General features: G+C 36.2%; 1 protein-coding gene across 1 annotated transcript in view; it reads right to left on the bottom strand.

Annotated features, from left to right (window-relative positions):
- Window positions 1–534: 534 nt before the first annotated feature.
- Window positions 535–14,360, bottom strand: part of erbb4b (erb-b2 receptor tyrosine kinase 4b) — a 186,278-nt gene continuing 172,452 nt past the window's right edge. Inside the window, exons 21-25 of the mRNA XM_088003702.1 lie at window positions 6,402–6,557; window positions 4,983–5,058; window positions 4,673–4,819; window positions 2,326–2,423; window positions 535–2,043 (exon numbers count right to left, since the gene is read on the bottom strand). Of these exons, the coding sequence (XP_087859828.1) occupies window positions 1,771–2,043; window positions 2,326–2,423; window positions 4,673–4,819; window positions 4,983–5,058; window positions 6,402–6,557 (750 nt within the window). The 3' untranslated portion in view covers window positions 535–1,770. The remainder of the gene's footprint in view (window positions 2,044–2,325; window positions 2,424–4,672; window positions 4,820–4,982; window positions 5,059–6,401; window positions 6,558–14,360) is intronic.

The following is a 14,360-nucleotide window of genomic DNA, read 5'->3' as shown; positions in this document are numbered from 1 at the left end:
TACTAAATCTCTGGGAAAGCTTCACATCAACTTATCTCTCAGCTCCTTCATTTTCATCAAAGGTTTGACTTTTTCAATTTTATTTTCATTCTTATTTTTTAAAGGCTGAAACTTTTTAATGTTTGGGATCATGTTAAGAGTATTTGCACACACAAATTGGGAAGCAATGGTCAAGTGGAATTTTCAGTTTAGGATTATATTGGATTAATTAATTAAGATGTAGATATTTATTCTACTTCTGATCAACATTTCTTAGCAGTCCACATACCAGTTGAACAAATATAATATGATACGGCATTTGGCCCCTACAAGAAAACTGAATAGAAATGGTGCATGTGCTATTCATTCACTGCTCCGTTTACTTCATGAGGGCATTCAAATTAATCTGTTATATAGACCGTTACAGCTGTAAGGACTGGGCAAGTACATACATTGTTTTGCCATACATTTGAACATATTTAAAGCACTTTTTAACTTTTTTTAATAAGTTTACTTCCTTCCAGTATTTACAGTTTCCCACATGACACACAGATGTTTCTCTTTTTGCTATTTTGTATTGTGTCATCCATGGATATGCACACAACTGGCCATATTTCCCATACGAAAATAAGAATGCAAAAAATGTATTTAAAATAAAAAAATTAACAGTCTATAACTATTTCCAGACTTGTTAGAAGTCAATATAGTCATATTCATGCTTTATGCAAACTGACAAAACTATATACCAGTGTAATGTAATTATTCTAAACATATGCAAAACATCCTACAACAGGCAAATCCTAAAAGTAATATTGAAAGTGAAAACAAGCCTTTATCTTTAGAAAGAGTTGAATTTAAAGGACACTGTATTGAAAATTTATTTTTTGCAATCATTTTTACCTTTTGTACTTTCATTATTTTATTTTTTTTTTCACTTCGCAACAGCAGACCTTAATAAGGACCAGGGAACACAGCAGGCAGATCAGGGATACAATAATGAAGAAGTTCAAAGTAGTGTTTGATTATGAAACAATAGCCCAGCTTTAAGCATCTGTCAAAGCACATTTCAGTCCATCATCTGAAAATGAAAAGAAAACAGCACAACTCCAAACCTACAAAGACCTAGCTAAGTTGACAGGCTGGACTGGGAGAGAATTAAACAGAAAGTCAGACAGTATGCCAGGGTAACTCTAGAGTTGCACATCTCAGATGGGGGAATCTGTTTAGACTCAAAACAACCGTTCTCTATGCAACTGTGCACTTTGTAGATCTTCCCACTATGGAAGAGGAGGTGGAAGAAAACAGTTATTACAAACAAGAAAATGTGTTTGTACCACGAAACACACAGCAAAGATGTTAAGGAAGGTGCCCTGATCAGATGAGATCAAAACTGAACTTGCAGCTCAAGCAGGGTTTGGCATTGCCTTTAGATGATAAAGATGATAGATGATAGATGATAAAGACAAGACAAACTGTGGGAAAGATCAAGAGTTGAAATACTGTGGAGCAGTGTTTTTTTTTTTTTTTAACACAATGACAGAAGATTATAGGACTACAGTATGGCTTAGTCCAGGCAATTTGATCAATCTGAAGTTTTAAGAAAGAAAATCAGCATCTAAATTGTTATAAAACTAACATTTACTCCACTTTCTGAATTAGTCAAATATAATAGGGAAGAGATCTAGCATTCGAGACAGGAAGATAAAAAAAAAGAAAAACAATATTAGGAAATCTAACAGAGGCACGTATGAATATGAAAAGCCTGTAAAAGCTTTAAAATAGAGATTAAAACTAGTGACTGCATTGCCTTAAGGAATGTGTGTTAATCTTTTTCCCTAAAATGTGCAGATCCTTTTTCCTCGGAGGAGTCTGCACATCCCTAAAATAATTTACCTTGTTGGAGTCCATGCGTGTGCGAGGAGTGTATGCCAGTGGTGGAATGTTAAAGGAGTGAGGAACCAAATACTCCTCGGCATCCATCAGGTCCTCCAGCTCGTCTTCCTCTAGCAGGCTCTGGAAAAACTTGCTGTCGTTGGGGCTGGGCAACTTCATGCGGTCATCACCCTATTTAAACACGAGGGTTGATGTGTCATTCACAGGTTCACTTAACCACAAAATGAATATGGTGAATAATAATAATGTAGTGCATTACTTAATACTTCTCTGACTTTGCATTAAATTTTTCCAGACTGTGGTAACATTTCTCTTATACCCTTACCTTCTAATGAAATAAAATCTAAGTACATAGACCTGATTTGAATAAGCCCAACAGTCTACAGACAAGCAATGACAGTTTTTTTTTTTTTTTTTTTCATATTATTTTGTTAAAATTTACTGAGAACCTACCTGGATGACCAGGTATCGCTGGGGGTCACGAGCCATCCGTGTGAACTCTGCAGCTAGTTCCTTGAACTTGGGTCGACTGTCTGCATCAATCATCCAGCCTGAAAAAAATGTTTTTGTATTACATACTGACCACTGGAATTAAATATACATACACACTGGAGATATTAATCTTTAATTTTTCATGAGATAATGAATCCTTTAGCCCCTGACTTCAAGTTTGACCCTAGTACTTAGTATGCTTATTTAATGCTTTTCTCAGCAGCATTTGCAAAAGACATAAAGATGAACTTATTCTTTATAAGTCATGTGTAAAATAGTTTCCACATTCTGCTGAGTCCAACATGAACAAGCACCACATTTCCTGTTAAAGTTCCTTACCCCTCTAACCATTTTAATATTATTTTATTATGTCACATTGACACCAAAGTCAATGTATTTCAGTAGGATTTTATGTGACCAGATCAGCCTAAAGTAGTTCATCATAGTAAAGTAGCAGGAAGATTATTATTATTTTTTTCCTATTTTACCTAAAGTGAAGGAAGGAGTTGCAGAGACACGCAGCTCAGGTGGGAAAATGTCAAAAGAGCAATTATGGATAATTGCTCCATGTATGACCTTTATAGAAGAGTGGCAAACAATTAAAAAGAATTCCAGTTTTGCATGAGCCTGTATGTCATACACTGTATGAAGATGATGTTCTGGTCACATGAAATCAAAATGTACCTTTTTGGCCTGTGTGCAAACCTCTGTTAGCGGTGGAAAACTATTGCTAAATGTCATTCTGAACAAACGTTTCTCATTGTGAAACAGTGCAGTAGCAACATCATGCTGTGTGGATTCCTTTCTTCCACTAGTCAGGATTTCTAATACGATGGATGGAGCTACATATAGGGGCATTTAGAAAGAAAACCCACAAGAGGCTGCAAACAACACCGGCAATTGGAAATGTTACTATAATATTACTAGTCGTGTTTTTACTTTGATATTTTCAATTTTACCTAGCATAACATCATCTATTGCATAGATAGAACATGTCCATCTGTAGATATGTTGTTGTTCCGGTTAATCATTTAACTTGTTTGAGGGACATTAAATATTTTCCTCTAAAGGTAATATTTTTAGTTGTGTAAAAATGAGCAACTACGTATTTTCTATTTAAACATGTCTTTACATGTAGTCACTTTTTCAGCCTAAATATAAATACTCTTTCATCACTAGAACAGCCATCTGGAGAAATGTGCTCTTCTGCCAGTTTTACTGTTGGACACATGGATACGACACCAAAGCAATCATGTGATTCGACCTCATCTGTGCATCAAGGGAAATAAGATGAAATGAATACAGAAGTAATACAGATTAGGCAAAAAGTGATAGCAATTAACTGTTTAAAAGGGAACCTATCAGTACTTTATCAGCACATTTCACATATGTGCATTTTGAACATCACATTGTGCAAAAAGAAAGAAAACAATAGCGCAGTGACATGGATATTTCTCTGCTCTCTATTGCTTGCCAAGTTGGCGCAAGTTCAGGGTGGCAGGAAAAGTCAAGGTGGCAATGACAGCCAGAGGCTCCATGTCACTGAGCAGCGGACAGGGCCAGTCTGTAACTGGCAGCAAGTCTTTTTCCTGGCCACAGTAACCAGATGTTATAGTGCTGCCTGATGGCATTCCATGAGTATCTGGCAAATAACACCAACAAGCTGGTGCTACCATTCAGTCAGTGGGAAGGCAAAACTTGAATTTATCCTCCTTAGGTGGCTGTGAACTTAACTTTCTATTATGCTTTTACTTATATACATATAATTGCTGAATAGCATTCAATGAATGAACATCATGAAAACAGTTGGCCCTGATTTTAAATTCAAAATAACACAGTGTAATGTGTGTAATAAAGAAAACCATCTAAATTTGGATGGCTAATTGATTTCCACAGGTTGTTTTTCTTCTCACAAAACTTTAATTGTCTTTGTTACAAAGCCAGCATGGATTCAGATACCCACAAATAAAATGTCTGCTGGCAAATTACCTCTGAGATCTGGAGTAAATAGAAAAAAAATAAAAAATAAAACAAAACATATGTTGTATAAATTAAAATGTATAAAAACAGATTTTTGGTATGTACAACACTATTGCTGGTACTCATAAGATGAAAGAAAATACAAACATTATATGACAAAATGAAAAGAATCTTAGGATTGGCATAATCATGGAAGAGTTCGAGGTTTGGGGAACAGGCTCGGAAATTTAAGCATGGTGCAATTGCATCAGAAATACAAAACACTCTTTGAAACATGTGTTGTTTTATGCACGTTAAACATAGTTTACGTCGTTTTCTTTGCACGTACATTTGACCATGACCATATAGACATCAATGGTACAGATGGGTGGCTGAGGAAGACGTTCTCCTTTCTCCAGCAGATCTGGAATATCTCTAGTCGGAATGCCATCATATGGTTTCCCTCCAAAGGTCATAAGTTCCCATATGGTCACACCTTTGAAGACAAAGATGGTTGGAAAAGGAATATTTGATTGAAAATGCTCTATGTTAGGACAGAGGCTATGCATATGTCACTGCCAGTGTCTTGTGTTGGTGTTAACTACCAAGTAGGGGGAAAATAACCCTCACAACTACTGGAGACTGTAAAAGCTGCTTACCATAACTCCAAACGTCACTCTGGTGGGTAAATTTCCTGTAATGGATACACTCCAGGGCCATCCACTTGATTGGCATCTGCAGTGTAGGAACATGTATTACTATATTATATAAAATATGCTAAAAATAAACCTATTAATAAGAAAAGAACATTTCCACGATGCAGATTTGAAGTGTTTCATTGTAAAATGACTGACTGTTTCAGACATGTTGGAGAGCAAAATGTAATGCGGGCGGATTAAAAGGAAACATGGTTTGGGTAAATCAACATCAAGAGGAAATTTTCACACACACAATATCAATCTAACCACCCACTGACATAAAAAGACACACACACACACACACACACACACTCAGACTAAGATGTAGTAAATTAAGAAGAGAAATAAACAAGGGAGGTCTGGGATCAAGCTTAACACTGTGATTAGATTTGAAGGCCAGTTCCATTGATTACAGTGATAAAGGTTGAGAAGAGAAGAGATGTGGAAGGTTAGTGTGCCTTTTGTTTAACAGCTACAGGGATAAATGCGCAGCACTGATCACTGACAGAAACCGCAGTAAGCATAAAAAAGATTAGGAGCGAGAGAGGAGGAATATCCTCGCTTGTGAAAAAATGGTTTGAAAACAAATCAGAAGTCAGGGAAAGGATAAACAAAGATTAGAAAGGGTCAGAGACCTGTGCTCACATAGCCCCAAGGACAGATTTATTCACTACGTTTACAGGGTTGTGAGATCTCTTCCCCCCGAAGGTAAATAAAACGGTTCAGTAGAGCAGAAGAGTATTTTACGCTGAGAAAAAGCATCCTTTGTGATTGGTAATGCTCCTCCTGGAGGCTATGAAACCCTTATTAATGTTAATGCCCATTGTTTCATTTTGTGACTTGTCAATGCCACAGTCTAAAGAAATAGTCTAACATTTTATTTCCAAAACCAAACATGTGTAACTGCAGACAATAAAATATCGTATTGGGCTCTAATTACAGAAAACTGGCAGATTCTAATGTGTGATCTTAAATAAATCATCCTTGAACTATGAGCATTTACCTCTAAATATTAGGTGTAAGGAATCATAAGCAGCAGACAAGACCCACAAAAATTCTAAAGCTTTGATATAATCTTGACAACCATCTTGCTGTTTAAGCCAAGATTACATGAGACAACAAAAAAAGGAGGAAAGGGTGCCGATGTGTGATTTTGCAAAGCCCGTTTTTTTATGTTGTCTTTGAAAGAAAGCAAATAAATAGTCAAGTGTTTTGACAAGAAGAATAAATAATACATCCAGGGTTCATTGCATTTGAACGACACAGTAAAAGATAACGGCAATTAAAGATACTTATTAACAGGAAACATTATGGTCCTGGTAAGTGTTGAATTAATTGTGAGAAGTTGCAAATGTTTGTGAGAAAGACACTGAAGTTCACCTTTCCCCCATCAGCATTATATTCCTTTTCGTTGACGTCTAGCAGCCGAGCCAGCCCAAAGTCGGTGATTTTGATGTGGTTCGGAGATTTGACCAGAACATTCCGGGCTGCAAGATCTCGGTGGACAAGTCTACGCTCCTCCAGGTACATCATTCCCTGCAATATAGACATACAAGCCCAAGATTAGAGAGTAATTATAATTTTCTACAATATTTATTTGCATAGAAAACATACTGTATCGGCACTCAGATATGTGCTTTGATATACAAGAAAAGGCACAGTGTACCAACTATAACGTTCCTACAAGCAGAATTCTAGTAATTTTTTTAGTCTTACCACAGTTTCTCAATTGGACTTGGTAGTAAAACGTATAACCTCCATTCTTATACATAAGTATGTGTTGATCTAAGCTTCACTGCTTCTCCACTCCTTCAACTTTGAGATGAGTCCTTGGTCCAATACACAACATCAAATAGATGAATTGCTTCCTTACAATGCAGTCTAGTTTTAAAAAGTCTCCATAATGACCTAAATAATTATATGAAGTTGTGATCTAGAACTTGTGATCCAAAGTGTCATATTCTAACTTTGGGTGAATTATTTAGTTTTGTCCTTCTGAAAAGCCAGTCTTTGTAATTGTCTTAATTTGTCGCAGGCACTACATTTTTTTAAATATATAAATGTATTTACCTCCTTTCATCCTCCCAAAAACTCTGGCCAGACTTAGTTCTTTGCCACAGTAGACCAAGATATTCATTAATGGTCTCCTCTGAGCACACCACCTTCTTGCTTACGGGTTCACTGTTTCCATTTCAAGGCTCCTGGCAAACTGCTTCTGATGGCTTTCTTTCAGCAATCACTTTCTCCTCACCACACTTCCAAAAAAGCCTTTTACAAGATGATCCCAACTGAGCAGGGGATCTCTGCAGCTCCTTCAAAATTATCATACGTCTTCCAGTTGCTTTTCTGAATAACAATCACCGTGTCCAACCTGTCAGTTTAATTAGGCAGCCATGTCTATTTAGGTTTGGAGTTATGCAATATTCTTTTCATTTTTTGGATCATGGATGATTTTTCCTTTTTACTTTCAAATTATGCTCAGCAGTAATCCGTGTTTGTCTATCATATAGAATACAAATACAATTCACAGAAATTTGAGGAATTGTTAAAATAGAATGTAATCCTTTTGCATGGTGCTGTACAATAATGCACAGTGTATGTGTACATGGAAGTCTGACTCTCTGCTTGTAACTCCATTTGCTTTAATCATTATCAACAGTACTATCATCATTACCAACATCAAACCTATATTAGATTTTTGATACCTCTTTGTGTCATTATCATTACAACCATATTGTTATTTCATTCTGATAACTCTCAGCAACAACTACAATAAAAGACCTTCTAATTGCCGAAGGCCTGCATTGGTAATAAAACAATCATCCACAAGCATCAACAGTTCCCATAAGAGTGAAAAGTGTTGGAGGGAAATACTTCTCTCAATAAATTTTTAAAGTCATTAAGAAGCATGCAAACTTACTTTCTTTTCAAATTTAATTATTGTTTTAAGATACTGTGATTGTTCTTTTTTTTTTTCTCACAAACTTTATTTGAACATAGAGAGTATGCAGGCTACCTTTTCCAGCAAGAACCTTTCCAAAAGAGCAATTCTAAACCAAGCATTTTACAGTATTCAGCAATAGTGGGAAGTTTCTAGGATCTTTTTTTCAAGACGCTGAAAAAAAAAAAGTTTTTCCTAAAACTACCCAAATAAATATTTGTGATTGACCCCAATACATATATTTTTGGCAAAAGTACTATTGGTTCAAATGGCAAAAGATTTGTGTACTGTGACTTGTAAAACCAAACCTTCTCCCCCGTATTCCGTGTTTTCTTGTTACAATAAGAGATTTATTCCCTTTTGTCAAGTATTTATGTATTGTCAGCACAACTGCATGATTGAAACAATTAAAGTACCAATATTATTATATCTTTAATATGCATTTACACTTACACATATAAACAAATAAATGCAGTGTGAATGAATCTGGCATACTTGATCAGGTAATTCTGACAAAAAATTCCAATGAAGTCCTCAAGGTACAAAAATCTAATTCCTGTGCATTCATTCAAACGTTCTTGAATTCCTACAATACCTCCTGTGCAACATATTTAAAGTCTTTACTGCCAATTACAGATCACTGCAAGCGTAGACTTGAAGAAAATGAGAAATGGGTGGTTGATGGGAGAGGTGGAAACAATCTCAAATTGGACAAGCAATAACAGGAACCACTTTGTTTGAAGTGGCGGAAAGACTGAAAACCCAGGACTTATTTGGAGCCATAACAAATTGCATTTAGCAAGAATGGGATGAAATGAAAAGAGGAGTGGAATAGGGGGGTGGGAGGGGGCAGCCTGAAAGTAGCCGAGTAGTCAAAGTTGGGGCTGTGCTAGAGCACTCTACAATGTGAGATTACACTGGTGGAGCTGCAATCACCCTGCCTCATTTGGCTCCCTCTCAAAGAGGAGTGGGTAGTTTCAGTGCACACCTGCACATTTGCATACAAGCTCAAATGCAACTACAGATATGTGACCCACACAATGATGTCCTCACATGTTGCAGGTGTCTTATTATTAAGAGATCACTGCAATATATTAAACATCAACAAAAGCCATAAACACAAACTTCCAGGCTACTAAGTCAAAGAAATGCAGTACCTCCCTTTGGTTTGATCCCATTTTTTGCAACAGCTGACCATTAAAACCTTACACGTAATCAATGTAAAAGCACAAACTTAGACGGATCAGGCTGTTCAAATGTAAAGCACACTGATGAGATTTTGTTTGCAATAATTTAACTGGTCATTTCATCACTTTAAAGTGCATTGTCTAAAGTGCTGTAATAAAGTAAAATCTGAATATGATGGTGTGGGTTTCAAGGTGTATGCCGGCATTTACTTAAAGTTCATAAAACATCAACACTATGACTGTTTGTCTGGCATAGTGTATTCTGCCAAATTTTTGACAGATTCTTATTTATACGTAAAGCACCCAGTAATCCCCTCAATTTTCAAGACAATTAAGCAGTGGAGGAAGAATGGATGGCTTGGCAACCCGTGAATTTTAATTTACCAGCACAATGAGATTGAGAAAGGGGAGTTGATGGTGTGTGGAGACTCCGAAGTTGCAGCAGACATGCATAAGAAAAACTTTTTTTTGTGGCGTTTTGCTTGGATACTTTCATTTACAACCCTCCCACGTGGGCGTGTTGGGAACAACTCACTGCCAGAGGTTTGTACTTGCAGTAAAACGGGATGCATCACCCACACCAATGCCAGTAGGGGAGGATGTATTTCAGGTGAGCCTGGCACCAAAAAGAAATCCCTAGGTTTCAGACAGACTCTGTTATAATCACACCTTCAGAAAAGTGCTGCCTACCAAGCCACAGGGATCTCGCCTCTGCCCCAAACCCTGCATAGTTATTTTATGAGGGGAAGAAAGCAAAGAAAGGACAGCAAGCACGCAGAATGTTTAAGCCACTGCATTCAGGAGCAGCAGAATCCCCCCCCCCAAAAAAAAAAATCCAAGTGGAAGTAGTTCAGCTTGATGCACCTGGTACCATCACCGGTCACCAGCCTATCACAGAGTGATATAAAAGGGAGATATAGTCATACAGGCACACTCCCGTACCTGAGGGAAATTTGAAGAGATCAGTCAACCTAACAATCGTGCTTTTGGACTGTGGAACTTGTAGAGAACCCATGCCTGCATGGGGTTGACATACATATTGTACAAGACACCAGGGCGATCGTCAAACCCAGGATCTTTTTGCTGCATGGCTAAAGTACAACAAAGTCCATAAAGATGACTAGTGGGACTCAAATGGATTCACTGAATGCAACCAGACATGTACAGTATCTGTCTTTATGCAACATGCCCAAAGGGTACTTTCTGTACTCATCTGTTGCTTTAAAATTAAAGTAGCATTCGACTGCATTAAACTAGAACAATATTTAGTCATTCCCGGAGTGTAATAAGCAAAACCGAATGCAAACAATACAAGTTATACAGGTGTTATGCACTGTTGAGAAATTACCTCTGTGAAGTCAAAAGAAATTAAACTCCATAAGACATGTGTGCATATTTTGGTTATTTATGCTCAAGTCAGATTCAGTTCCCTCCCCAAGTAAACAGACTTGTCTTCAGATGTGTTTTCTGAGGACAGGTTTGGCAGCAAGTTAAAAAGAAAAAAATCAATAAGGATGAGCATGAGTAGAATTGGTGGCCATTTTTCACTGACAAAGAGGTCTCTGAGTTGTTTATTATGACAACACACTCAGTTGCTCACATAGGAAGCTGTCGACTCACTCATCTTCCATGAACAGATATCCTGAATCAAATGAACATTTTTTATGAGTGTTCATCTAGCACATCCTGTACTCATTCCTTGTAAATTCTCTGATCTGTCTACTCATCAAGATGATAAATTTAAGCTGAGGACAAACTACACAACTTTTTCAGTCTTTGCAGATTTTTAAAAGAGTTGGAGATCACACTCACAGCCTGGTTTCAGATGTTAGATGTATGAATAACTGGAGATCCATTGCTTAACAACTGTACCTACTGAGAGATCACAGACTACAGGGTAGAAGATATACAAGTATATTTCTGATCCGCTCATTAAATTTAAAATGCTTATCACATTATTTTACAGATCACTGAGGTGTCTGAAATCCAAGTATCCCTGTCTTTAATGTTTTGTTTGTTTCCTTTTTATCACCATATGATGGAAATTATTTAAGTTTATAGCAGGACAACTGTTTTGAGTTTATGTTCATAATGAATAATGTAGTGTTTTGTTTGTTTTTTTACTCTCCAGTACTTTTGTTTTAAAACTAAATCAGAAAAACGATAATAAGGCTGTGTTTTTTATCTTAAAGCTACAGTATGTAGCTTATATATTTTTTTCTACATATTTGCCAAAACTGTCATTATGTCATTACAGAATAGACCAAGGGTGAGAAAAACAACAACAAAAACAAAAACAAAAAAAAAACAAAAGAAAAGTTCCCAATCCTTACTTAGTACAGGGCATGCTGAAGGAGTGGACAAAGTGAAAACCGGGAGAGATGGGTGATAATTTAATCATTACCCAATCATTAACTGCAATAACTAGGTAGAGCCACTAGGACTAAATGTACCCAGCAAACATTTATTTTAAAAATAAATAAAAAAAACTGATTAGTAAATGAAACATTAAATATTATCTCCTCATAATTTGAAAAGTTTGATCTTAAATATTTCCTTCAGGGAGTAAATAAATTTACTCTGCCAAATTTGCTTCACCAAATATTTGACCAACATAAAATCTGTTGAGAGTATTTTCTCACATAATTTGAGTGTATCTCTGTGCAGTTAGTTATTTCTGAGTACACACACAGAGAGCAGAACCTATGACTTATGATTTACCTATTATGGTGCTGGAATTATTGCACATAATCAAATGCATTAATACTCCCAGACAATACTCAATTTTACTTTATGTACTCAGAGATGCCTCAGAGCAACAAGATGGCCTGACTTTGTTTTTTTTTTTTTTTTTTTCATTTTTAGGTGGAATTATATTTTCCATTTCTCTCTATTGCTGCTTTGTCAGGTTAAGCATTAATAAAAAGGGGTTGAAGAAGCTGTTCAAAGAGCTTAGGTCAAGTCAAGCGCTTTACTCACTCAGTCACCTATAATATCTATTTTTTGACCTGTGCTTTAACTGAGGCAGAGAAAGGATGCCGTGATAATAAATGATAAAAGATGGGTTCAAATAAATACTGCTCCAAGTCTCACTACATTTATCTGCTGTGACCTCACCATAGTTTTAGACGGATCTTATGAATTTCTTTCAACAGGAATTGATAAAAGTTTAGTTAGAGAAAGACAAAGACATCCAGATAAGCTTAGGCGTCTATAAGTAAAGATGGGTAGACAGCTACGCGAAACAAAATTGCAGAAAGAAAGCAAGATTTAAAAAAATATTATTAAAAACTACAAGATTCTGTGAGGGGCTCCCCAACTGATGGTAGCAAAATACAGATTAGCTTAAAATTCAAGCCATCCCATGACTAAAACTAAACGCATGTATGTGATCGATTGATGGACACAACACCATCCAGTTGATTTACCCAGATTTTGGATGGAAAAGTGAATAATATTTGGTTCTGAGGGGGAAATGGTGGGCACTTATTGCTGTGAGACTGCCGAGCAGCCATCACTCCAAATAAGATTCAACTGCTTATCAGCAACTGCTTCTGGATCAGCTGAGCAGGCAATGACCTTACTTCTTCTAGCTGGTGGATTTATTTTTGCGCCAACAACTCCAATGTTATGGAAATAACAGCCTTGGAGCAATGAAAGCTCATGAATGTTATTAAATAGTTCAGAGTTTGACAGGAATAAATTGCTTGTTGTAACTATTTTTATAACAATTTTTCTGACCTTTTGATCCCACTGTGAGAAAAAAAAGGCAATGTCAAGGTTACATGTCATTGGCTTCTTAAAGATGGAAATAATGAATAGTTGTCTTCCTCTGCCACAGTCTGATTAGAAGTTTGATTTCTTGCCCTCTGCCTAAATGCCTGTAGGCAAAACAGAGTCTTCCTCATTGGTCCCAGTGTACTTCCTAGTCTATTAACATTTGTCTTGTTTAAGGTTTATGTCCTCCTCACCCTTAAAATAGAACTGTCTATCTTTATTCAGACTTTTTTTTTTTTTTTACATACCCATCAGAATTTCTAATTTTGTTTTAGAAGACAAAAGCAATTGGACACATCAACATACGTTTCAGTAAGTGACATAAACAAACCATAAAAACAACAAAAGAGCAAGAGCCCTGCTCTTGAGAAAATGGTAAGCTAATACTTTTGAAGTCCTTCATGCAGCTGGCTCTTATGAATGAATGTATGAAGGGTATCTCTTGACCTTACCACCCACAGAGGGAGGGGCAGACAAAAATGCTCAGGCAGTGAAAGATGAATAAAAAAAAATAATTAAAAAATCAGCCTACCCATGCAAATAAAGTACACAGTTTAAGCTTTTAAAAAAGGGGCTGTGTGCATGAGACAGAAAGTGAGAGAGAGAAAGAGAGATAGAGAGAGAGAGAGAGAGAGAGAGAGAGAGAGATAGAAATCCTCTGGCCTATTATCAATTGGTGAATTAAAAACATATATGTAATCAGTGAATTGAATAACCTTTTGCAATAATTTATTCTAGAAACCTAGAATAGACATTAAGAATAATAAAATAAATAAATAAATAAAAATATTACAACTTCCATCTTACAACCTATAATAAATACAATGTCCAATTCCTTGCAAAATGCAAATTGTTGGCCCAATAGCATAATAGCCTAAGTCATTTTTTTGGCCAAATTGAGATATCTGCAAAACTTTACTCTCCTACCACTGCTGCATCATTCTGCCTTATTACCAATGTCCTCAGCCAATCAGAACTCCTGTTAAAAGTCCAAAATCACTGTCTGTCATCTTTTTGACTTAGGCATTTTTGCCGCCACATACAAAGATGGCAAAGTTAGTTATGAATGAAATATTAAATATTCCCAGAATTAAAGTGAAGGAAAATAAAGACAAAGAAAGTCCTCTGAAGTTACGTAATTTAAAGTATGGCATTGGGAGTTTGGTACAGATTACAGATGAGGTCTCTACAATTATAGCTTCTCTGTTTTAGCTACATATTAAATTACAAATGAAATTTAAAAATGTCTTATTTAAAGGAGCTTCTACTGTTAATTTAGAAATATCATTCAACTTAAAGTGACTGTTTTGAACTTTAGCCGACATATTTGGATTGAATTTATTTATGGAGTTATAATGCCTGAAATATTTTGTTCCTGAAGTTTTTCCTGCTAGCAGATAATCTCATTTATTTTATTGAAAATGACCTAAAAAC

This window comes from Poecilia mexicana, unplaced genomic scaffold (genome assembly GCF_051168715.1).
Source record: "Poecilia mexicana isolate PSO_F unplaced genomic scaffold, ASM5116871v1 scaffold_2, whole genome shotgun sequence".
Taxonomy (NCBI): Eukaryota; Metazoa; Chordata; class Actinopteri; order Cyprinodontiformes; family Poeciliidae; genus Poecilia; species Poecilia mexicana.
This window is presented reverse-complemented; position numbering and strand designations above follow the sequence as displayed.